This window comes from Enhydra lutris, unplaced genomic scaffold, assembly GCF_002288905.1.
Source record: "Enhydra lutris kenyoni isolate GAN:26980312 unplaced genomic scaffold, ASM228890v2 scaffoldscaffold25, whole genome shotgun sequence".
NCBI lineage: Eukaryota > Metazoa > Chordata > Mammalia > Carnivora > Mustelidae > Enhydra > Enhydra lutris.
The window spans coordinates 8,180,987-8,204,469 of NW_019154109.1; the positions used below are offsets into that span (position 1 = coordinate 8,180,987).

The 23,483-nt window shown below is 54.4% G+C and overlaps 1 protein-coding gene across 1 annotated transcript in view; it reads left to right on the plus strand.

Moving 5' to 3' along the window:
- The first annotated feature begins 657 nt into the window (after positions 1–657).
- The window catches only part of LOC111151158 (transmembrane and coiled-coil domain family 2), a 38,296-nt gene continuing 15,470 nt past the window's right edge, over positions 658–23,483 (plus strand). The window contains exons 1-2 of the mRNA XM_022508952.1: positions 658–960; positions 12,753–13,283. Coding sequence (XP_022364660.1) covers positions 754–960; positions 12,753–13,283 — 738 coding nt within the window. The 5' untranslated portion in view covers positions 658–753. The remainder of the gene's footprint in view (positions 961–12,752; positions 13,284–23,483) is intronic.

Sequence of the window (23,483 nt, forward strand, 5' to 3'; positions counted from 1 at the left end):
CAACCAACCCTAAAAACGTGGCCGCGCGACGCCCCCTCAGCCCTCCGGGCTTCCCATTGGCCCGTTGCCGTTGTCACTCGCTCCTTGCCTCGCCTTCCCCCTCGCGGGCGGAGGCAGCGGGCGGGGTAGGTTGCGCGCTCACCGCTGGCTGGGGCCGCGGTCGCGGCTTTGCAGCAAGCGGCGCGGCGGGCGGGGAGCGGGGCGCGCGGCCGGGGAGGGGGCCGGGCGCGCTGCGGGCTGCGCGGCCGGCCCATGCGGGGCGGGGGCCGGCGGCGGGGCGGGAGGGGCGCAGCAGCCCGCGCCGAGGGCGGCCGCCGAAGACCTGCCCGGCCGGCTGCGCTGTGCCCTGCCTCGCCCAGCAGCCCGGAGGGATGCGCCGTGCCGCCCAGCTCCCCTCCGCCCTGCTCGCGCCCTGGAGCAGAAAGTTTGGGGGGCCGGGGGCTGTCTTCCTCCTCCCGCTCCAATGACTGCCCAAGGACTCCTGCCGCCCAGCCTCGACTGTGACCTGCCTCCGCTCCCCAGGTCGGAATGAACTATTCCAGGCTGTAACCAAGGCTCCGTGTCCTCGCCCCTCCCTCACCCTCCTTTTAAAAAGATTTATTTTTTAATTCAAGAAATTGTGACCCGCCGACTCCCTCTCCTCGTTGCTAATTGAGACCCCCGGGCCTCGTCTTCTGAGTGTAAGAGGGGGTGCGGTCTCCCCCAAGACGGCGCGCTGGAAGGAGAGAGTCCCCTTGCCGACCCACGGCCACCATGAAGAGGTGCAAATCGGACGAGCCGCAGCAACAGCCGGGCGAGGAGGATGGAGCTGGGCTGGAAGATGCCGCGGGCCCCCTGCCGGGCGCGGACCTCCGGCCTGGGGAGGCCGCGGGTGCTAACTCCGCAGGCGGGCCAACTTCAGACGCGGGCGCGGCCGCGACGCCCAACCCGGGGCCCCGAAGCAAGCCTCCTGATTTAAAGGTGAGCGCAGACCATCCCCCGGCAAGCCCAGCCGGCGACTTAGCTTTCCCCGCCCCACGCAGAAGTGCTTGCCCAGGATGAAAGTGATGGGGAAGCCAGGCAAAGGTCAGAGAGGATGTTCGGCCAGAACCCTGGGCTGGACGTCAGGTACCATTGGTGCCTCCGTCTTTCAGCTCCGTTTCAGGCCTCTTGTGTTTGTTCCTCATTATTCAGCAGACGTTCTAGTGACTCACGCACCCGAGATGGTTTGAATAATGTGTGTGAAGTGCTGTTCGCAGACAAAGGGCTGGAGAAATCCAAGATGCTAACTAAAAAGTTGACATCACTTTCCCTCCTGTAAGATGGCAGGGGAAGAAAATTGCAACGTGGGAGGCCGAGCAGAGGACCATCCCTTTCCTTTGCTGCATTAGTTTCCTCCTTTTGGGACCTTCCTGGATGAAGCTCAGTTTGTCCATCTGTGAAAGGGGAGTGTGGATTTCTTGCCGTTAGGTGGAGCCAGAGGTTAAGCTAGTGCTTGGAGATCCCTGCCTGCCGGCTGAACCAACCCCCAGGGTGGAGAACTGACAGGTGGCCAAGCGGTACTTGGGCTGGTTTGGGGCACACATGCTGAACCGGCAGTTAGAACCAGAATCCGGAAGAGCCGATCACATGCAGCTGGGAGCCCTTTATTTTCCTGGCCCGCGGTTGCCGAGACAATGATCGCGCTATGTTGAATATGTCTATTAATTAAAACGGCAGCGGGGATAAATAATGCACCTTTGCGGGAGCTGCTACAGGGATTGCAGGCTCAGGATTTGCGAGCCGGCTCACCACGGGGCTGAACGAGATGTCAGCCCAAGGAAGGAACTTAGATGCCTTGGAGATTGATGCCTCCGGGGAGATATTCTCCAGAGGGGGTACAAGGTCTGGGCTAGGGGAGCCAGAGGACTCCATTATGTTAAATAAAGCCTGTATCCTATGGCAGCAGCCACTAAAGAGCTTACCAGAATAAGCCAATGACATTCCTCGTTTGGCCTGAGCAGCTCAGAGTCAGGAAGTCCGAGCGCAGGTGAGTGGGCTCTTACCTGTGTGTGTTACTTGTCTGTGTGCCTCCGGGAGGGCTAGGAAGGGAGACAGCTAGCTCCTTGCGTGTACTTCCAAAAAACTGGTAGTTGTGGGAGCGTGACCTCTGGGGCTGCAGCTGCCCTTTTCAGAGGTTGGGGGCAAGCCTTATGTCCACAAGCCTGCAGAGGCTTGTGCTGTGAGTCAGGCCCAAGGAGTCCCTGGTGCCTGTCCCAGCTGTCACCTGTGAGCCCACCCTGTGTGGTTCCTATTTTCAGTGAGATGATGAACAGAAATGGGTCCCCTTAATGTGGATGTGGAAAGGAGGGGAGCCGCCTTCTGCAGCCTTCGGCCTCCAGCCTCATTCTGGGCCCATCCAAGATGAGTCTGGCGAGTAAACCTTGATTCTTTTTTTTTTTTTTTTTAAAGTTTTTTTTTATTTTTTTGTCAGAGAGAGAGAGAGAGAGAGCGCGAGAGTGAGCACAAGCAGATAGAGTGGCAGGCAGAGGCAGAGGGAGAAGCAGGCTCCCTGCTGAGCAAGGAGCCCGATGTGGGACTCGATCCCAGGACGCTGGGATCATGACCTGAGCCAAAGGCAGCGGCTTAACCCACTGAGCCACCCAGGCGTCCCTAAACCTTGATTCTATGGCCAGATGGGACCCTTGCCCTAAGTTGATGAGAAGCTGCCTTGGAAACTCCCCCAGTCTCCAGCTCAGGCCGGCAGTGCAAACTGCCAGCTCCATTCACTTTCCTTCGGTTGCCTACAGGAGCGAAGGTGGGCTGGTGGTGGTGTGGGGGCTGTGGTGTCTTTGTCTCTGGATAATGCTCCCTTAAGAAGCTCGTTCATCTCCACCCTCCTATATCATCTCTCTCTTTTCTTCATCTTTTCTTTTTCTTTTTTTCTTTCTTTTTCTTTTTTTTTTTTTTTTTTTTTTTGCGACACCTTCACTGTGGCTAGGCCAGACACAGCAGCAACTCCACACCTGATATTAACTGCTGAACTTCCCTGAAGCAGAATTGAGATTCCATGTGAGAACAGGAGCCTCACTCCCCTACCCGAAACATCTCACTGAGGTAGATCACAGCCATGTGGACCCAGGCACAGGGAGCAGAAAACAGAGCTGCTGCAGGCTTAGTGGGAGCGTGGGGTGACAAGCAGGGCCTTTTCCTGTTTATCTCTGTCTGCTTTATCAAAACATGTTTACAAGGTAGGGACTTTAGAACCAGATAGGAACTTGGGGGCCCTCAGAATTTGATTTGCTGTGTGATCTCAGGCAAATCACTCAACTTTCCTGAGCCCTTTTCTGGAAAAAAGGAATAAGGATATTGAAGTGTGTCCAAACTTGGTTTCCAGGGCTGGAAAAGTTGTTTTGGTGGCACAGTTTTCCGATGAGGCAAAAATTCCGTGACTGGCTCTAGCATGGGGTAGAAGCAGGCTTGTTTTGGATTTGCTGGTGGTACCGGAAAGGGGCAAGTTTCATTTTTTTGGTAACACCCCTTTGCCCTGTACCTGGGTTTGGCCTAGGAAGATCAGCAGCTCTGCTTTGGTTTTCATTTTAAACTTGGGAGGTAGGAACTTTGGGTCCTTTGGTCCCAGTTCTGTTTTCTTGTGACAACTCCAGGCATTGCGATCGATTAAATGCACTGCAGGAAATGATCTTGAGGAAGGGGCAAAAAAAAATCAGAGGCTTTGTCTGAACTACCTCCAATGGCAATTGGGGCAGGGGGGGTTTTAGTCTTTGCCAAAGAGATCTGAATGCCCAAGCTAGTAGCAGCCACAGGTTCCAGGGGCGCCTTTGGCCTCTCTCCGCGGCCCTTCGGTGTTGTGGAGTGTATTACTCTGCACTGGAAATTTCTGCTACAGGGGTCAGGGGTCATGATTATGGGGTGGGAGGGCCAGTGAAAAGAAGGAAAAATAGTTACACGACAATCTTAAAGGAGCGATTATGTAATTGTTACTGGAAAATCACCTGAAAAGGGGCATTGCCTCACAGGAGGCTCATGGGGGTACTTGGGGACCTTCTTCGCTGCTCCACACACTTGAGGTGACACCCCCTGCAACATGAAGCCACAATCCAGAGTCCCACTGCCCAGCCCCTTGTGGCCTGGGAGTCCTGTTTCACCACTCAGGTTCATGTATTTGTTCTCATCATGGGCTGCTGCAAATTCCCTGCTAGTTGGGAGGACAGGCCAGGATAGCTGGTAACGGAGAGAGCTGGCGGACCCAAAGGACCCCGGAATTCTCTAGCGGGATAACCCAGCTCCGGCAGGAATGGAGTGGGGAGGAGCTGAGGGAAAACTGCAGAAAGGGACGCGGAGTGCACATTCCTGTTAACAATACAGCATGTGATGGCTCTTGCTGAGGCCTGGGATGAGTGGCTGAGCGTAAGAGTCAGCTGGTTCTGTCCCTGAGTTCTAGAATCCTCAAGACAAGGAGGAAATCACCAGCGTCGGCACCTCTCCCACCCCTTCTGCAGCCAGAGGAATTAAGCCCTTCCCAAAAGGAAGACTCTGGGTGTGCTGGCCAGAGTCCTTCCCCTGATGTTCTTTTCCCCTCACCAAAGCCGCTTTGAATAATTTCCCCAGGGATTTCTGGGCACTATTCATCATTTTCCCAGAGGAAAAAAAGGGGGTGCCCTGAGGTCTGTTACTACAGTCCTGGTTCAAAGTACTTTTGACTCAAGACTCCTGTGGGTCCCAGCTCATGTTCTCTCATTATCACGATGCCCCGACCTTCCTGCCTGTTCGCAGTGAAGATGAGAAAAAGCAAGGAGAAGCCGACTAGCTAGGGGGCACGTCCCAGCCAGAGGCCGTGTGGTTCTCCTCGCTGGCTCACCGCCTTTTCTGGCGAGCACAGGCGCATGAGCCCCTCGTGAATGGCCCGTGTTCCTTCAGCACTCCTGTAGACCCCGTCCGTGGGAAGGGGTCAGGAGTCAGCAGATGCTGAGCAACCTCCCTGGGAAAGGCGCTGTTCTAACTGTGATGTAGGGCATGTCCTGGAAAGTGTCTGAGAACATACATGTGCAGTTTACAGCAAAACAGACGCCCCATCTACCTACCACCCACGTCAAGAAAGAACATTGATATTCCCAAAAGCCCTGCTCGTTTTTCTATTGTTGTATTTGTTTAATTTCCTTTTTTTTTTTTTTAAGTAAGCTCTACACCCAACGTGGGGCTTGAATTCATGACCCCAAGTTCAAGAATTGCATGTTTTCCTGACTGAACCAGCCAGGTGCCCCTTATTTGTTTTTGTGTTTTGTGTATTTTTTTTTTTAAGATTTTATTTATTTATTTGACAGAGAGAGATCACAAGTAGACAGAGAGGCAGGCAGAGAGAGAGAGAGGGAAGCAGGCTCCCTGCTGAGCAGAGAGCCCGATGCGGGACTCGATCCCAGGACCCTGAGATCATGACCTGAGCTGAAGGCAGCGGCTTAACCCACTGAGCCACCCAGGTGCCCTTTTTGTGTTTTTTTTAAGGCAATGTCTCTTGATCCAACTGACGGGTTTCCGTGTCTCCACTTCTTCAGTGGAGAGGAAGACAAGCTGCTTCATGGGAACATGGGTGGGATGAAGGTGTGTGTGCGCTCTGGGGGTCTAGTGGAGGGTTCTGGGGTTAGAGGGGACTCTATGTGGCCTCCTAGTTCTGCTTTAAAGGCGATATGTTCAGGTTGGACGAGAGGCTGTGATGATTTCCTCAGGGAAGTAGGATTGCTGTAGACCTCGGATCAGGGGAAGGGGAAATCTGTTCTTTGGCAACAGGCAGTAAGTAGTTGGCCTTCCAGGTAAGCTCCCAGTCTACAGGATGAACTACTTGCCGGAAAATCATCCATCAGAGGACATGTACACTTAGGGGTAATTTGAGCATCATTCGATGGAGTCAGAAACACATGGGGTTGATCAGAAGAGATGGGATGAGAGCAGGATATTTTTTAAAAAGATTTTATTTGTTTGAGAGAGAGAGAGCGCCCGCGCGCATGTGTGGGTGGAGGAGCAGAGGGAGAGGAACAGGCGGACTCTGTGCTGAGCAGGGGGCCTGACCCGGGGCTTGATCCCACGACCCTGAGATCATGACCTGAGCTGAAATTAAGAGTCGGAGACTTGACTGACTGAGCCACCCAGGTGTCCCTAGAGCAAGATATTAAAGAGAGAGTGGAATGTTAATGACCAAATAAGAGAGGGGCTTCCTAAATGGATACAGTGGGACAGCACGTGCCAGGGGCTTTGTGGGTCCAGGGTCCTCTGTTGTCCCAGCCCTGTAAATAGTCAGGGATGGTGGAGGGGTGGCAGGAATGCTGAAGTCACCTGGTGTTTACCGCACCTGCAGCGAATGTGCTGAGGGCAGGGGGTCCTGAGGCCCGAGGCTGCTCCACTTCCACCCCCTCTGCCTTCAGTAATATTTGGAGCACCCTGTGTTTGGGCTCCGGGAGAATTGGTGACCGATGGCAAAGCATGTGGCAAAGGCAGCTCCCTGTTCCCCTGCCACATCTCGGGTTCTAGAAGAATTCGCAGCTGCCCTCGTGGTTCTCGTGGGAACTATCTTGCAGGCTCAGTATTTACAGATTGTGCTGCTTTTTGTGTATCTAACGGTTCTTAGCAGCCAATCCCATGAACAGCCCTGTCTCCCTCTCCCTCAAAAATGAATTGAAACATCAGATAAGACCTGAATTTTGGGTGTAAGTTTAAAAAAAAAAAAGTGTGAGTTTCAGGAGCTGGGGAAGAAAATTTCTCGGTGGTTCTGGAGGTTAGCTCACAATTCCTCTCTGTCTTCCTCTGTCCTCTGAGAAATGGCCTCTCCCTTTGAAATCCTCACAGACCAGGAGGGAGCGTTCTTAGAAGGAGGCCAGGACTGGACAAGGCCCACCTTGATCAACCCAGCACTGAAGCCTCTCTCTGTTAAGACGTTAGAACAAAGCAGTTGAGGGATGGCAGGTGTGTTTTGTGGTTGTGGGAGAAGAGCAAGATTTGACTTTTCCTCTCTCTCATTCTTTCTCTCTCAAATAAATAAATAAAATCTAAAAAAAAAAAAGATAAGGCTTTGAACAGTAGCAGAAGGGATCTGGGTTAGACACGAGAGAAAGCTGCCTGTCTGAGCATTTTATAACTTTGCAAAAGGTTGTTGTCGAAGGATTAAGTCCTTTGTAAGAGGGTTTTGTAGGCTTGGATGGTTTCTGGTCAGAAAATATATTATGATGCAGCAATCGCCAGGTAATATTAGGGACACGAAGATACAGATGGCAGAGCTCGTGTCCTCCATTCGCTCATATGGAGGAGTCTGGCCATAAGCAGGTGGAAAGTCGGCTAACAGGTTTGAGGGAGCGCCGGGAGCCAGGTCATGGGCACGTGATTAATTGCAAGGGGAGCGGTGTGGATGATGAGCTCTCTGGAGCTCCGAGCAAGGCAGTGAGACCGGTCGGGGATGGCTTCACGGAGGGGGCAGGCAGGGAGGCAGGGGGAGGACCACAAGAGGCACTCAGGTAACTCTTTAAATCTTCCGTGCTGGTATACGTTGAGTCAGTTCTGCCTAGAAACCCAGGGATGCGGCCACCTTCCCAGACTTGCCCTGGCACCAGGCAGAATTCTTAAAGCCATCAAGGAAGGAAGACTTAAAATAAAAATGGAGAATGGGGAAGTCCTGTGCCCCTGGATGGAGGTCTGTTTTTTTAAGTGTCAGCTGTGATGCTGGGGAAGAAATCAATGATTCGAAAATTCTTCCATCACTGTGTTTCTAACGGAAACCTCAGACAGGCCTGAACACTGGCAGCTCCTCGCTCTTCTCCGGCATCATCCTCATGGGTGCTGGACCTGGGGTCAGGGTTCCTCTCCTGCCCCAGCCCCAGGCTCCCCACCCAGAGCAGCTTCAGGGCAATTGGAGACTTCCGCAATCCACTTTGTATCCCGAGAGTAGGACTCTGTGGGTTTTGACAGCGATTAGCTCTTTAATGCTGGCCCTGTTTCCATAGAGACCCTATAAATAGAGGAACGTTGGCGACCTAGGCTTGCTAAGGCTCACGGTGACCCAGTCACCCCACTGAACCCTCACAGCTGACGCTGTGGTGGGGCAGAGGGAGTTCCGAACCCAGGTGGGAGGAAGGGATGTGCAGTGAGCTGTCAGGTTGGGGTAATTAGCTATAGGTTAGCGTGGCTTGTTAAGAGCCTCGCAGCTTTTCTGGGAGTTAAGAACACAGGGACCTGTAGGAATCAGAAGCCGCTTTGGGCTATTTTTAACCACATGGTACCAAAGACGCTGTATCCCGAGGCATTTTACTTTTGGCCTCATGCAGCTGGGTTGGCAAATTTTGGAGCACACTTCCCCTTTGGTGGACCCACACCCAGGGAGGAGAACGGATGAAGCCTGGCTGTTTAGAGACTGCAGCCTTCTCTGGAAGGATCTTGCAGAAATCAGCCGGTTCACCCTTTCTTCCTGGGAGACGCATGGCATCCCAAGGGCAGGGGGTCCTCGCTGCCCTGAAAAATAGTCCCAGAGGAGGGGACAGCAAATGCCCCGGCCTTCTCCTCTCCTGGCTTTGGCACCTGCCCTGGGAAGCCATCCTTTCTGGCTAACTCCCGGCTTCCAGGCAGCTCTGGGACAGTTCCGCCTTGTTCTGATACATCCGGCGAGCTCTGTTTATGTCTCACCCCTAACTCTGGAACATCTCAGCTCTCTTCTAATACATGGCTTCGTTTGGCCACCAAAATGGTTTCTGGCAGCTGGGGAAAAGCAAAAGTCAGCGTGGAAAAGCAAGTGACATTTAGTAGCTGGGACCTGTTAGTCAGAGCAGGTGGTGCTTTCTGCTGCGTTGGTGGCCAAGTTCCCTGAAGCTAGTCACCATGGTTTTCCTCATTTCCAAAACTTGCAGCTGGTTATGTGTATGTGCTGAGTTGTTGGGTTTGTTTTTGTTTTTTGGGGTTTTTTTTTTTTGAACACTTACCATGTTATGTCAAAACTCCTCAACCGTCTCCTCTCTGACACCTACCTGCAGAGCACCCCACCCCAGCTCCCGTGTTGCCCAGCTTTCTGGCCTAGCACTTTTTAAGGGAAAACCCCTTCATTTGGAGCAACACCCCTGTCCTGTTATTCTTGGACTCCTTTTTTGGTCTTTCCCCTCATGCCTACTGTAGCAGGCTCCTCGGTGCCGCTGGGGCAAAAGTCCTGCGGTCATCTGACTGCTATCTCTGGCTTTCCTTCACCTGCAGAACAGTTGGGGAAGGTGTGAACTGAAGGCCCATGGTTGTTAAAGCCCTTACCCACGTCCCACAATGTGACATGGGCAGATCGACCACCACAGTTGGGCAACCCATCGACCCTGGTCCAGGTATTTTGGGTTTGTTTTAAACCTGCCCGGGAGACTGTTCTGGGCTGCCTGTAAATACCGCCATCTGCTTTAGTCTTGGAATCGGTAGGGGAGCCAGCGAAGGTAAATTAGACTGGAGGTCAGAGGCTTGTCTGTATAATTTGGAATGAGCAACTGCATGTGCTGAACCTCAGTTTTTTTATCTGCAAAACGGAGACGCTGACGCTAGTTCCGTTCTCCCCTCCCGAGGTGAGGCTAGCCTCAGGTTAGAATGACTGTGTAAATTAGCGCTTTGCAAAATGCTGTGTGATTTTAAAATAAACTGACCAAGGATGTTAGGGTTCGAGGCAACAGGGCAGACAGTGGTGGCTGCTGGCCACAGCACCTCTACTTGTGTCCCGGGGCCTAGAGGGGGAAGAGATGGCTCTGAGCTCTGGGACCTCTGGTGAAGTCTTTTGAGGGGAACCGAGCAGATCTAGAAGAAGATGGGCCACGGAGTTGGAGAAGCTAGGTCAGAAGTGGTCGGGAGAGGATAAAGAGACCTGGAACAGAATGCTAGAAGGACAATGTGGAATATGCAATGGGACTGTTTGGCAGGAGCGGCTGGGCCAGTGCCAGAGCCAGCTGGCCCCATCCATGAGGCCTGGAGGGCGGTCTGGTATCAGCTTGGGCCTGGGGACAAAGGAGGGTCCTGGCTGTCCCTGCTCCGGAGGCCATAGGATCTGGCCATTTCCAAGTCGATGGCAGAGTGTGCTCCCCAGTCCGTCTGCCCTGCACATGTCGGCTCTGCCCAAAGCAGGTGCCTCCTGGCCCTGCCTCAGGCTGTCCATGCAGGGATGGTTCCTCCCATGGGAGAGCCTGGTCGCCAAGGCTGCCCCAGCATTCAGTTCTTGAGGAGGAATGGCGGTAGCCTTCATTTCCTCATCGAAAAATGGAAATGTTGCCGCTGTTGCGTTTATTAGTGTCTGGGAAAAATCAAGTAAGATAATGGAGCAGGAAAAAAAAGGAAGTCATTGAAAACTATAAACCGTGAGTCCATGGTGCATGGCGCTGAGGTGACCCATCTGGTCTGTGGAATGGGTGATGGAAGGGCCCTGCCTACTTTGGGGATGGTTGGGAGACTCTGAAGAGGTCAAAAATGGAAATCCTAAACTCCACGAACAATCCAGAGGTGTAAAGAAACGGTAGGAGCTGGGTCAGCTCGTTCAGATCTAAATGTGGGTTTCCCCCCCTGGTTTCTGCATGGTCTAAGGTTTTCTGCTCTGTTTGTTTCTAGAAAAAAAGAAAATTCAGTCCATGTAACTCTTTGAGCTGGTTTGTTTTTTTTTTTAAAGATTTTATTTATTTATTTAAAAGAGAGCACCAGTGGAGGGGGGGTGGTAGAGGGAGAGGGAGAAGCAGGCTCCCCACTGAGCAGGGAGCTCGGGACTCGATCCCAGGACCTTGGGATCATGACCTGAGCTGAAGGCAGACACTTCACCAACTGAGCCACCCAGGCGCCTCATCTCTTTGAACTGTTTTTTAAAAATGAGTTTGTTTCATGACGTTATGGGTTGTTCCTCACAGACGAAGACCTACTATGGCTCCCTGAGCCCCAGATGACCAGGTTCTGAGTTTCCCTCTTAGGAGCTACAGAGTGTGGGTTCTCCTCTGGTCTTGCACATCCCAATCCCCCCTTTGTTTCTGAAGCTCTCTGCCTGGGGCTCGGCCTGGCCAAATCAGCCAGCCCCCCGGCAGACGCTGTCTGGAATTAGACCCCACGCTGTCTCACCCCAGCCTGAGCTGTGCAGCCTGGGGGAGCAGCAGAGCGGAGAGGGAGGGCCAGGGCCGGAGCAGTCTGCGATCCGCGGCCTAAGTAGTTTGTGCCAATCTGAGGGAAAAGACACTCATTTAGAAACCACATTCTAAAGAAGTGGTCACATTCCTGACTGCGTTACAAGACATGCCCATAGAAGTGAAGTTTATTATTATTTTTTATGTTTACCAGTTTATTATAAAAGGTATTATAAAGGATACAGTTGACTAGCCAGATGGAGAGGTACCAGGGATGGAGTATGGAAGGGTCCTGAGGGCAGGAGCTTCTGTCCTGGTAGAACTAGGGTGCACCACCCTCCCCCCAAGTGGATGTGTTCACCAACCTGGAAGCTCCAGTAAAGGTTATTTTATTGCCAACTATATCAGAAATGAGACTCCATCCATGGATCATGTGGTTCTTGATCTCTGGGCTGTGAGTTCAAGCCCCACACTGGGTCTAGAGATTATTTAAGTTAATACAGGATTTTAAAAAGAAGAATTAGGGGCGCCTGGGTGGCTCAGTGGGTTAAAGCCTCTGCCTTCGGCTCAGGTCATGATCCCGGGGTCCTGGGATCAAGCCCCACATGGGGCTCTCTGCTCAGCAGGGAGCCTGCTTCCCCCTCCCCCGCCTGCCTCTCTGTCATCTTGTGATCTCTCTCTGTCAAATAAATAAATAAAATCTTAAAAAAAATTAAAAGAGGAATTAGATTGGCTACAAATAACAGAAAATCGTGCTCGAGTTCCATAGACAAAGATAGGTTTATTGCTTTCATGCAGCCAGAATCGCAGGGTAGGCATTCACAACTGCTCTGGTGTTACCATGGGGCCATCACGTTCCCAAGCCAGTCGTTCATGGCTCTCCTGTGTACGTGCAGCCCTGCATCATCGTGCTGGTCATCTCGTGTTTGCAAAATAGCTGCTGCAGGTCCAGACATTACGTCTACATTCCAGGTGGGAAGAAGTAAGAAGGGTAAGGATCTTTATCAGGAAGGCGAGTGTTGCTAGAAACTCTCACGGTTTTCCATTGGCTAAAGCTGTCATGTGGCTACTCCTAGCTGCAAGGGCGTGTGATGGAGGAAGAATTTTCAGCAAAGTGCGCTAAGGCCAGGCAGTTTGGTTGGTAAGAAAGGGAACAGATATGCAGTAAGCACTTAGCAGAGTCCACCGCAACAGTATGGTCCTGATTTTCCCAGGGAATGCTGGGACAAGGCCTCTCTAGAAATGGTGTCCTGGTGGTCTGATGGAGACAGGGCGGCTTGAAGGAAAACCTAACTTAGAGGGAGGGAGGTACCAGAGGATGGGGGTGGGGGATCAATCCAGAGAGATGCAACCCCGGAAGCCAGGTGCTACTGGTGTGTGCCACCGAGCTGCGGACTAGCCACAGGATATCATGCCTAGTCACCCTGAACCATGTATTGGTTGGGAATGTCCTGTGGGGGGTTGGGGGGGTGTGTTTGGCACTGAAAGAGGACCGGGTCAGGGTTCACCACCTTCCTGCAAGGTGCACTTTTAGACCCTTTGCAAGGATCTTCCGGATTCAGACAAATGTTGTAGGTTCACTGGTCTCCCAAGAACAGACCCCACCCCCCACCCTAGCTCTGTCCTCACCCACTGGGCATTCCAGAGCTTTCCACTTACCACGGTTCTTCATCTCTCCCCCTTAAGAAAATCCAGCAGCTCTCGGAGGGCTCCATGTTTGGCCACGGCCTGAAACACCTGTTCCACAGCCGGCGCCGGTCCCGGGAGAGGGAGCACCAGACGTCTCAGGATTCCCAGCAGCAGCAGCAGGGCACGTCGGACCATGAGTCCCCGGACGAGAAGGAGCGCTCCCCGGAGATGCACCGCGTCTCCTACGCCATGTCCCTGCATGACCTGCCCGCGCGGCCCACCGCCTTCAACCGCGTGCTGCAGCAGATCCGCTCCCGGCCCTCGATCAAGCGGGGCGCCAGCCTGCACAGCAGCGGCGGGGGCGGCGGCGGGGGCGGCAGCCGGCGCACCAAGAGCAGCTCCCTGGAACCCCAGCGCGGCAGCCCCCACCTGCTACGCAAGGCCCCCCAGGACAGCAGCCTGGCCGCCATCCTGCACCAGCACCAGGGCCGCCCCCGCTCCTCCTCCACCACCGACACGGCCCTGCTGCTGGCTGACGGGGGCAACGTGTACCTCCTGGCCGAGGAGGCTGAGGGCAGCGGTGACAAGGTGAGGTGGGTCGGGGGGAGGGCGCTGAACTGGGGGGCCCCGCCTGGCTGGTACCCAAACCTTGCCGCCCTCAGACCTCTCTGCTCTGATGCAGGAGTCAGAGGTAGGACTGAGCCCAAAGCCAGAGATGATCCCCAAATGGCCCATTTCTGTTTCCACATTTTTCAAAAATTATAATTTGCTGCCGCTGATATTAATTCTGGCTTGTTTACCTTAAACATGCTATGGGGAAGCGGTAGGTACAGTTGGTTAAGAGCACAGACCAACACCAGCCCTGGCTCGGCCACTTGCTAGCTGCGCTAGTCACTTAACCTCTGTGTACCTCAGTTTCCCCAGTCGAACGTGAGGCTGATAACAGTAGAGTTGCTGTAGGATTGCATGGGTTCATATTTGTATAAATACTTGGCATGAAGCCCGGCACAGTATCATTTTTATTATTATTACCAACCAAAGAAGATAGAAGAGGAATCCATGAAGGGTTGTTTGGTAAGGAGAACATCTAGTTTGACACTTCCCGAATTTCTGTCTTCGTTCCTTTATTCACATGACAAGTACCTACTGAACAGTTGTTAAGTGCTGTAACGGTGAACGAGATGAAGGTGCTGTGTTCACGTAACTTTCTGAGCAAGGGGAGGGACATGGGTGGATGGACAGAATCGGGTGATAAGGTTGTGGTAGAGGCTATGGAGGCTTTGCGGGGTTCAGGGGGAGGGGAGAGCCATTGGCAAAGGCTTCTGGAGGAAGCCATTGAGTTGAATCTTGAAGGAGTATAATTTAGCCCGGAAAGAACGAGGGGGAGGGGAGGGGGGGTACAGCATGCACAGAAACTGGCTAGTGGTGCAGAGGGCTCTAGGCTCCACTGTGGTCAGAGCGTCCAGCTCCGTCAGGGGCTGACAGGTAGGCAGAGCCTGGATCACAAGGGCAGTGTGAAACCATCCATGGGTGTTAGGCAGGAAGCTGGGGAGAGGCGGTCTCTCTGGACCTCAGTGTTGGACTGGGAAGTTAGACTGGGAAGGGGACAGGCGTAGAGTCAAGGAAACTGTTTTTGGAGCTACTAGAGGAGTCGAGGCTGAAGTTAGGATGGAAAGGAGACAAATTCAGAAGGCATTTAGAAGTTGGAATCAATAGAGTGAGAAAATAGGAAGAAGAAGGAAAGGAAAGAGAAGAGGATGATTCCAGGGTTTCTGACTTACCAGCTTGAGGGAGGGGACGTCCTCCAGTTGAAGAAACATGGGAGTAGGAATAGGTTTTGAAGGCAAGTCATGAGTTCATTTTTGGGCATGTGAGTTATAGGTGCCCTTTGGAGCCGTCCAACTAAAGAACTCCAGCTGGTAGTCAGGTTCATGGGGGAGAGGTCTGGGCTTGGGCTGGAGTCAGCACCGAGCTTGAACTCACGGCATGTGTTGAATGAGCGGGAGGCCAAGGACAGATCCGACATACAAAGGACAGAGCAGCCAGACATGTAGGCATCATCCTGGAGAGACATGATGCCGAAGCAAAAGGAGAAAGGAGTTTACAGGAGGAGGGAAGTACTCAACAGGGCGAAATGTAGCAGGAGGGACAGGTCACATCAGGGTTCAGAAATGTACACAGGCAGCCGTAAGCAGTGGGGGTCATTGGTAACCAGCAAGAAACCTGTTTCAGTGGGTCGAGGAGATGGTGGCAGTGGGGGCAGCTCGTGTTGCTCCTCTGGGAGAAAGGATGGTAGACACAGGGTTGAGGCACTTTGGGTTTTGTTGGTTTTTAATTTTTTTTATTTTTTATTTTTCTTTATTTTTCTTTATTTTTATAAAGATTTTATTTATTTATTTGACAGAGAGAGATCCCAAGTAGGCAAAGAGGCAGGCAGAGAGAGAGGAGGAAGCAGGCTCCCCGCTGAGCAGAGAGCCCGATGTGGGGCTCGATCCCAGGACCCTGGGATCATGACCTGAGCCGAAGGCAGAGGCTTTAACCCACTGAGCCACCCAGGTGCCCTTGTTGGTTTTTTAAAGATGGTGGGGAGAGTTGTGGATCACCAAGGGCCTTGCCAGCAAGGTAAAAACTTCTGACTTTTTTCCCCAAGTGAGATGGGAAGTCATTAAAAGGTTTTTGCACAGATAACATGACACCTTTTAAGAAGATTGCTGTGGGGATGCCTCGGGTGGCTCAGTCGGTTAGGCGGCTCCCTTCGGCTCAGGTCATGATCCTGGGATCAAACCCTGCGTCGGGCTCCCTGCTCAGTGGGGAACCTGCTTCTTCTCCCTCTGCTGCTCCCCCTGCTTAGTGAAGCTAGTGAAACCCTCCCCCCCCCCGCCCCAGGCATGAACTAGCTGCGGCTTGCAGCTGGGTGGGTGTGGTAGAGGTGGGGAGAAGGGGCTGGATCCTGGATTTGCTTCTGAGCTCAAGCTCCATCCATCTGTGATGGACACAGAGCTTGCAGAAAGGAAGCAGGCAAAGACGGCACACGGGTTTTTGGCCTGGCAGCTGGAAAGAAGAAATTGCCATTGATTGAGTTGGGAAAACAGGCAAATGGAACGTATATCTGGCGGGGTCCGTGGGGGCAGAAATCGGAGCGAGGTTTTGGACGGGTTGTGTTTGAGACGGCCTCCGACATCCACGTGGAAATGCCAAAGAGGCCGTCCGGTGTGTGAGTGTGGAGTCTTGGGGAGAGACCCAGGCTGGAGGCATGCATTTGGGAATCGTTCGTGTATAGACAGGATTTAAAACGACGGCAGTGGACCATTTGCAGGCATCGTTCCAGCTGTGGAGAGTGTGTTCCAAGAGTGAGCTCTGCGTGTCGGCTGAAAGGCCTTGTGGAGTGGGGACCCGGAGGGGTCTGGCGGAGCGAACGGAGTTAGGAGCTTGCAGTGAGCAGCCGGGCCCGCCTCTCCGTGCTGTGTCAGTGAAAGCACTTCACAGAGCAGATTAGAGCAATCCCGGCAGGCAAGGGTCCCTGGGACCACAGCTGCCTTCTGAGGAGGGAGAATGTGAACCTGGTTATTCTCCCGCTGCCTGAGCAGACGGAGCGGGTGGGCGGCGGCCCCGTTAGAAGCTGGTGGTGAAGGCTTGTTGGTATTTGCTGACTGGGGGTGCAGGGGGCTTGGAGACAGGTGCGTCCGCTGCGGAGCTTCTCCCCAGGCTTTTGCCTGTGGCTGATGCTTGGGCTTTACACTGCCCCCGAAACGGCCGGGCTTCTCTTCTTGCCGTCGGCGGAAGACTGGGGCTGGACACTGTTGGGCGAGCTGCCGGGAAGGACGGTTCTCTGGGTTCAGCGTGGTCACGGGGGAGGAAATGGTTCCTGGGACTGTCTTCTATCCGTATTTAGAACTTACAGCTTTCCCAAACTCTGCCGTGTTATTGCCTGCTTCATGACATCCCCGTGAAGCTGCAGGGTGGGCACTGTCTCCGTTTTCCAGCTGAAGAGTTGGCCCTAGAGGAATCAGGACACTGCTCGCCTGAGGACACGCGACCACTTCCCGGCAGAGAGGAGACCGGATCCCACTTTCTAGAACGTTTGCCAGGTCGGACAGACGTGAAGTCATTACAAGCGCTAAGGGCTGTTGTATGCGGTATCCACAGGGTGCAGGTTCGCCACGGCTCAAGCAGGCGACATTATGGCTTCGTTGCCATTCCCCCTTCTGTGACCCAGCTTTCCTGCCCTGTAACTGTCCCACCAGGGATACGTGAGGCCCTGGGGGGCTCCTGAGGAGGAAAGGGGTCCTCTAGCCATCAGGAAAGCCTCCATCAGCTGACTCCCCCAGACCCAGAGGCCATTGGTCGGGGTGAGATGTGCTGCTGGTTCCGCCCCAGTCTCTGGGCATGAATAGAAGGTATTCTTCTCTCTAGTAAACACAGCTCCCCACATGCTCTCTGCAAGCTCGCTGGTGATTACTAGCATCTATTTTTAATTCATAAGCCTCCCCCACTACCCACACCCCTTGCCATTGTTTGGAACTCACCAGCTGGCTTTCGGACCAGCGCGGCCCTGGCGGGGGTTGAGTTACTGGAACAGCCCAGGGGCAGCTCTGGCTCCTCAGCTGTCATGGGGAGGCTCGCCCAGCCCCCACCCAAAGAGAGCTGGGGGGCCCCCGAGGACAGCAGGGGTGCAGCAGGGGGACAAGACAGGGGCTCAAAGTCCTGGGAAACCACTCAGCCTTGGTGACCTCATCGGGCTGTCGTTCCCTCCAGATCCAGTGAGCTGTTTTTGACATCGTGCCTTAAATGATTTCCCCTTAAAAGCAAAAACAAATGCCCATCCCTGCCCCAGACCCTGCTTCCTACCCTTTTTGGAGCCACGAGCAGGATAGCTTCTCTCTCTGTCCGATGGCTGGAAAGCAGAAAAAAATTGTCACCCCTTGTTGGAGCACTGGCAGGTGCAGAGAGAATGCAGGTGACATCTGGGTTCTTTGTCTGTGCATAGCGCCGCCTTAACCTCTGGGATTCCTGGGCCCCCAGGCCTCGGCAGGAAAGACTGGGTGCAGGTGCCATGGAGTTGAGCCGCCCGGATCCCTGGCAGATGAGTTCGCTCGCTCTCCCTCCCTCCCTCCCTCTCTCTCTGTCTCTTTTTGCTGAGCAGCAGTTCCTAGAAAATGTGTACTCTCGAGAAACCTAGTAACTCTTCCTGTCCCGCATTCGTTTCCTGCTCCCAGCCTTTCAGGGAGTGGATTAGCTCCTGCGGGGGTCAGAGGCTTCTATTCCCTTTTCCTCGTTTCTTCCGCATCTGGTTTGGTCACTGCTTCCCTCTTGGCCTTAATCAAAACGTTCCCCCAGCTGTTGCCATGTGTCCCATACCCCTTCTGGGCTTCTGTAAGGTGCTCGGGGCCAGAGGGTCTCAGGAGAGGGAGAGTGTGGGAACCTGGGTTTATGGCCAGCGCTGCCAGGTGGGCCCCCGGCCTTGCTTGGCTGCCCGTCCATCCCTTTCTGGGTGGTGTGGTTGGTGCACTCTGAGGACAAGGAGGGGTATGAGGCGGGAGCCTGGAGCCCACACAGGGAGTCTGGATAGCCTTAGGAGACCAGTGTGGAGCCTTTTGGTGACAGGCCTGCTGCCCCTGCTGAGCCAGGAGGGGCGGGGTGGGGGAGGCAGGTCCACACGGTGAAGTGCAGAGAGCGGAGGGATCATGTCATGACTGGATACTTCCTGTGGCCTCGGGGAGGTCTTATCTCCAGGCTCCAGGCTGGGCAACCAGTGGTGTTCAGCTCATCACCCGAACCAGAGCGGAATCCGGACATCCCGTTCCTCAGTAGACTCCACCAGACTTACTCGACAACAAGATTTCTTCTCCGCCCTGGGAGCATCCCTGTTTACGCCAAGGGATGGCACGTGAGGGGCCACCCTTAGCCCTAGGCACTTGCCAAGAAGGCCGATGTTGGCAGGTGCCGAGGGGCCCTCGTTTGTTTATGTCTGAGAGCCGGCCTGGGGCAGAGGGGCTGGGGCTGCTCTGCCGAGAGCGGGTTTTCAAACTGTGGCCCCGCAGCAGCTGGGGGAGGCCGGACCCTTCGTCTGTGGGGCCTCCTCGTATGTCTGAGCTCGTAGGCCGGATAACGTGGGAGGCCAAAGGGGCCCCGCTCTAGGGTCAGCTGGGTCCCTTGGCCCATCCGCACAGACACATCCACCTTCAGAGCCATGTGGCAGTCCGCCCGCTCAGGTGTTCCTGCACACGCCCGGGTCTGTGCCAGCTGGAGCTCACTCCCGGCTGCTGGAGAGGACCGCCACCCACTCTGCTCCCCGCTGCCACCCTTCCCGTCCCCTCTTCCCTTCTCCTCTTTGCATGGAAAGGCTCCTCGGGTGGAGGGAGAACAGCGGCAGCCAGCCCAGCGGCCTCTGAAGGGACTCCAGAGGCCGTGCCCAGGCTGCCAGCTGCTCGCCAGGCTAAGGCGGGCCAGTGCTGTGATGTGCCATGAACCTTTGTTCCCTGTCTCAGTGATTCAAAGACCCTGTTTGCCAGGGTCCTTCGGGCCCCACACAGCAGTCTATCTTGTGGTACCTGACAAATCAAGGGGTTCTTCTCTTAGTTCGAGTTCTTCATGTTCAGGTGAAGCCCTTTGCCTGGTAGGGGTCCTGTCCAAGCAGGAGAGGGGCTAGAAGGTGACGACCCTCCCCCTTACCTAAAGCTCTGACTCCGAGATCACGAGCCACAGCCTTCTCTTTTTGAATAGGATCGTGGGCTCAGTTCGTTGTCCTAGGAGGCACCTGGCTGCTAGAATTCACCTTTATTCATCTATTCCCCACTGACATCCATGACTTTCCTTCAAGTTGGAAGGTCCCACTCTTCTCCAGATTAGCCCTGGCTTCTGGAAGTATGGAATTCCAGGGGTGGGTGGCGAAATTAGATCATGTCCAAGTTACCTAATAAGACCCAGGGTCTTGCATCTTCAACGCTCTTATGTCTTAGCCCAGCCTCTTCCCTCGGGACCCTCAGCCCCCTCAGGGGCCCCCCCAGTGGAAGGCGGGCCCAAGGTTTGGGTGCGAGCCCCACGCAGAGCCGGTAACAGCAGCAGCAGCAGGAGCTCTCTCTCGTCCGGTTCCAGACGCAAGGAGCCGACGCTGGCAATGCGGGCGTGCGTCATGGGAGCTGGCGCAGGTCTCCACGGTCCCCGTGTGCATTCCTCCCTGGATCAACCACATCCCTGAGATGCGAAACGTGACCCTGGTCCCCTCTGGCGTCAGATGAGGCAATGGAAATACAGTAGCGCTAACCTGATCCCCTCTCTTGCTCTTCTTTCTTCTCACGGGTAGTCTGGACTTTCTCTGTTTATACCCTGCAGGGCAGAGGGCTCTGAAACAGAAGCAGGGGTGAATACACACCCCCTACTGCATTCCTGCTGGGCTCCGGGGACCAAGGGCTCCCCTGCCCTGCAATGTGGGGGCTGCAGGCAGTGAGCGATGTTTTTGGAAACAGTAGCTTTGTCCAACCTTCCTCTCTCTCTGCCGGGTGCTGGGATGTCTGACTGTTTTCGCCTCCTCCCCACCCCCTCAGTCCCCATTTCCCTCCTCTTCCAGGCTGACTCTTGTGCTTCTGCTTCTTTTGTCCTCTTGGACCTTCACCGCAGTCTGGTTTTGGGGAATTCTCACAGCATCCTTTCCACCTCTCCAGAGAGCCCACTCCTGGGACCCCGGAGCCGGGCCAGGATCCAGGGCTGGTGAATAATTGAGCAGCGTGCTCAGCAGAAGCTCAGGTAGATCCAAAGCGATACCGTGACCTCCTTCGGGTGGCTGGAAAGACAAGCTCTCTGTAATCTGAACTTCATTATATAAGGTTTCTTCACTGCCAGAGCAGACAGCTTCAGACCCACATGCGATCTGGGCCCCATGTCTGAGTCCTGGCTTCTCCGGGGGGCAGGTCCCTAGGACTCACCGCCCGAGTTCCTCTGAGCCCAGCTGGCTTCGGCACGTGGTGGAGCAGCATGTCACGGCCTCCAGAACACTGTCGCTTCCCTTTCTCATTTAATCAGGGCAGCTCGTGGGACGAGAGGAGCCCTGGAGTCGGCAGGACGCCCCAGGATTTCTGCATTTCAGTCCTATGCTTTCAGAAAGGAATCATTCCGAATTATTCTTGGCAGATGGAGTGGGGGTGTGAGGGCGAGTGATCTGCTTTCCTAAAAACTGTCCAAAAAGAAGATGCTGCATCTTCTCTGGGTCACTTTCTCCCAGACCTATCCCCAGTGTCCCCACTGCCCAGGAGAGGGAGTGGCTATGAAACGGTCATCTTTTTCTACCCACCTGACACCAATTTTGATTTTCCTAAAAGTGACCAAGGGAAGTGGCCTTCTGCCTGCTTTTTTTGCTCATGGGGCCCAGCCTCTCCCCCCAACCCCCGCTCCTTAGAAACATGCCCACCTTGGTTGTGATAGTTGGTCCTGAAGACTGAAACTTCCTCCCCTCCTGCCTTCCCCGGGGGTGGGAGGTAGGTGGAAATGCAGGGCTCTTTGTCATTGCTTGAGTTTCTAGGAAAATGTGCCTTCTGGTAGGGTCGACAAGTGAGTATTAGGGGATGGCCTCGGAATGCTGACCCCTTCCCCAAGCCCCATTTCTAAGAGGTGAGTGGTAGAGAAGCAGCAGCCTCCCACGGAGGGGAGGGACCCTAACTGAGATTTTCACAGCGCACCTGGAACCTGATTATTTTGAAGGTCTCACCTTCTATTCTGAGCCACTCAATGTAGCTGTCTTTAGCTCCTAAAGCTGATGATTTCTCAGGTTTCCCATCCTTCGGAATACAGGGTTTGTGCTTTTTTTTTCCCTCCAAGAGAAAGAAGAGTAAGTAGGAAGATAAAAGGGCAGGGGCTTAAGAATCATAAGAACGGCCAAGGAAGAGAGCAGAAAAGTGTGGTGCAGAGTGTTAGAGAAAGAAGGGGCCTAGCTTAAGAATTCTGAGGGGAGTCTGAACAGAGGGGAGCTCAGCAGTGGAGAACCCGGGGCCCTGCTGGTCCAGCACAGGAACCGGGCTCCCATCCAGTGTCCCGGGGTCCAGTGTCCCCTCCTGGGACGCCACCGGCCCATCTGTCACCCCAGACTCAGGCTAACTGGGAAGGTGGAGAGAGTGCCCAGAGACACCTGCCCCGGCCCAGCTGCCTGGGCTCATGTGCGGGAGCCACAGGGACTGCCCTGTCTTGGCCGACCTAGGGCCTGCATCCCAGGTCGGCTCCCAGGCTGGGCAGGACCTACCAGCAAGTGCACGTGGACATTCACCCAGGAGCACCTTCTCTTTGCAGAAGGAGGTTGCTCTGGGGTTCGTGTCCTTTCCAAGCCCAGTGCTTGGGCGCCCACTGCGGCCCTCCCACATCTGCCTACCCCTCTCCACTTGGCTTCAGGTGGCAGCTGCTTTTCTGGCTCTTCCCGTCCCAGGCCCCATCTCCCAGGTACCGCGTGGAGTGACGATGCCGTGTGTGTACGTGTGCAAGGACATACACGTGGGGCGAGGGAGCCTCAGCCTTCGTCATCTTGTGCAGTAAAACCTACAGTGTGCCAGGTGTGTCCCCTTTGAGCTTCGCTGCAGCCTGGGGAGTTGATCATATGTACCATTTTGCAGCCAGGAAAACTGAGGCTTGGGGATGGAGAGCCTCCGGGGCGGGGCTCATTCACCCTCTCCTCCCGCCTCCAGATGCTCCCTCCCCGGTCTCATTCTTGAAGGCCTCCGGGCTCCTGCTTTGGGGGTCCCGCTGCCTTCTCCTGGGCTGGTGAAGGAGCAGGTGGAGGCCGCATCGCTAGCGAGCCGAGCCGCGGGCAGAGGATTTAGGGCAGCCTTCGGGCTCCAGGCCCTCTGCTGTGCCTCTGGAAGGCTCAGGCAGCCCTCACCGAGCCCAGCCTTGGCGAGTCTTCCTAGGATGCATTTCCCTTCAGCCTCCCAGTCTCCCCTACTCTTCACACATCCTTCCCATTGGCCTCGGGGACACTGAGCCTCAGGGCCTATGCTGACTTGACTGAGGTCCCAGAACAAGTGTGGAACTCAGACCCAAATCCAGGGCTCACATCCCCTCTCCTACCACCTCACCACAACGCCTCGGGCTCCCTGCTCCCTGCCCCTGTGGCCGGAAGTTCTGTGTCCTTGGCAGGTCTGGGAACATTTTCTATGTCTAAAGACAAGAACAGACTCTAGAGGAAAAGGGATCTCTCTTCCTCTGGCTTGTCTGGCAGCCCTCCCCCTGATTCCTGTTTGTTCCTTTTCTCTTAGCAGACTGTTGGTTCACCCCTGCACTCCACCCACCTTTGCCCTGCTGTTCAGTTATGGTGTGGACGGGTGGGCTGTCCTCTGAGCCAAGGAGCTGAACCCTCCCAGGAGGGAGACGGCAGAGGCCTGTGGACGGTGACTCTCCTTGCGTCGTCTTGGTGGTGCAGTGTGTTGCAGGAACCTCTTTCGGGTACTTCAAAGCCTTCACGATCCTGGGCAATCCGAGTAGTGAGAGCTCACGAGAGAGTCCCAGAGCTTAGCTTTCCCAGCCCCTTCCCCGGCTCTGGACTCCTGCAGGTATGGCCTTTTTCTGCTCTGCTTGTAGGGAAAGGTTACAAATCTTAGCTTGGTGGAGCCTAGAAAGGAGGGAGGCAGGGGAGAGGTGAGTGGTGGTGGTTTTTTTTTTTTTTTTAATTGTTCCATTTATTGAACAAATATTTTTTGAAGCACTTCTAGGCATTATGCTGAATTTGACTTGACACATAATATACAAAAATAAGACCTTTAAAATTATGGCTTTTTTTTATTGGTTGTGGATGTTTTCCAACCGAAATTT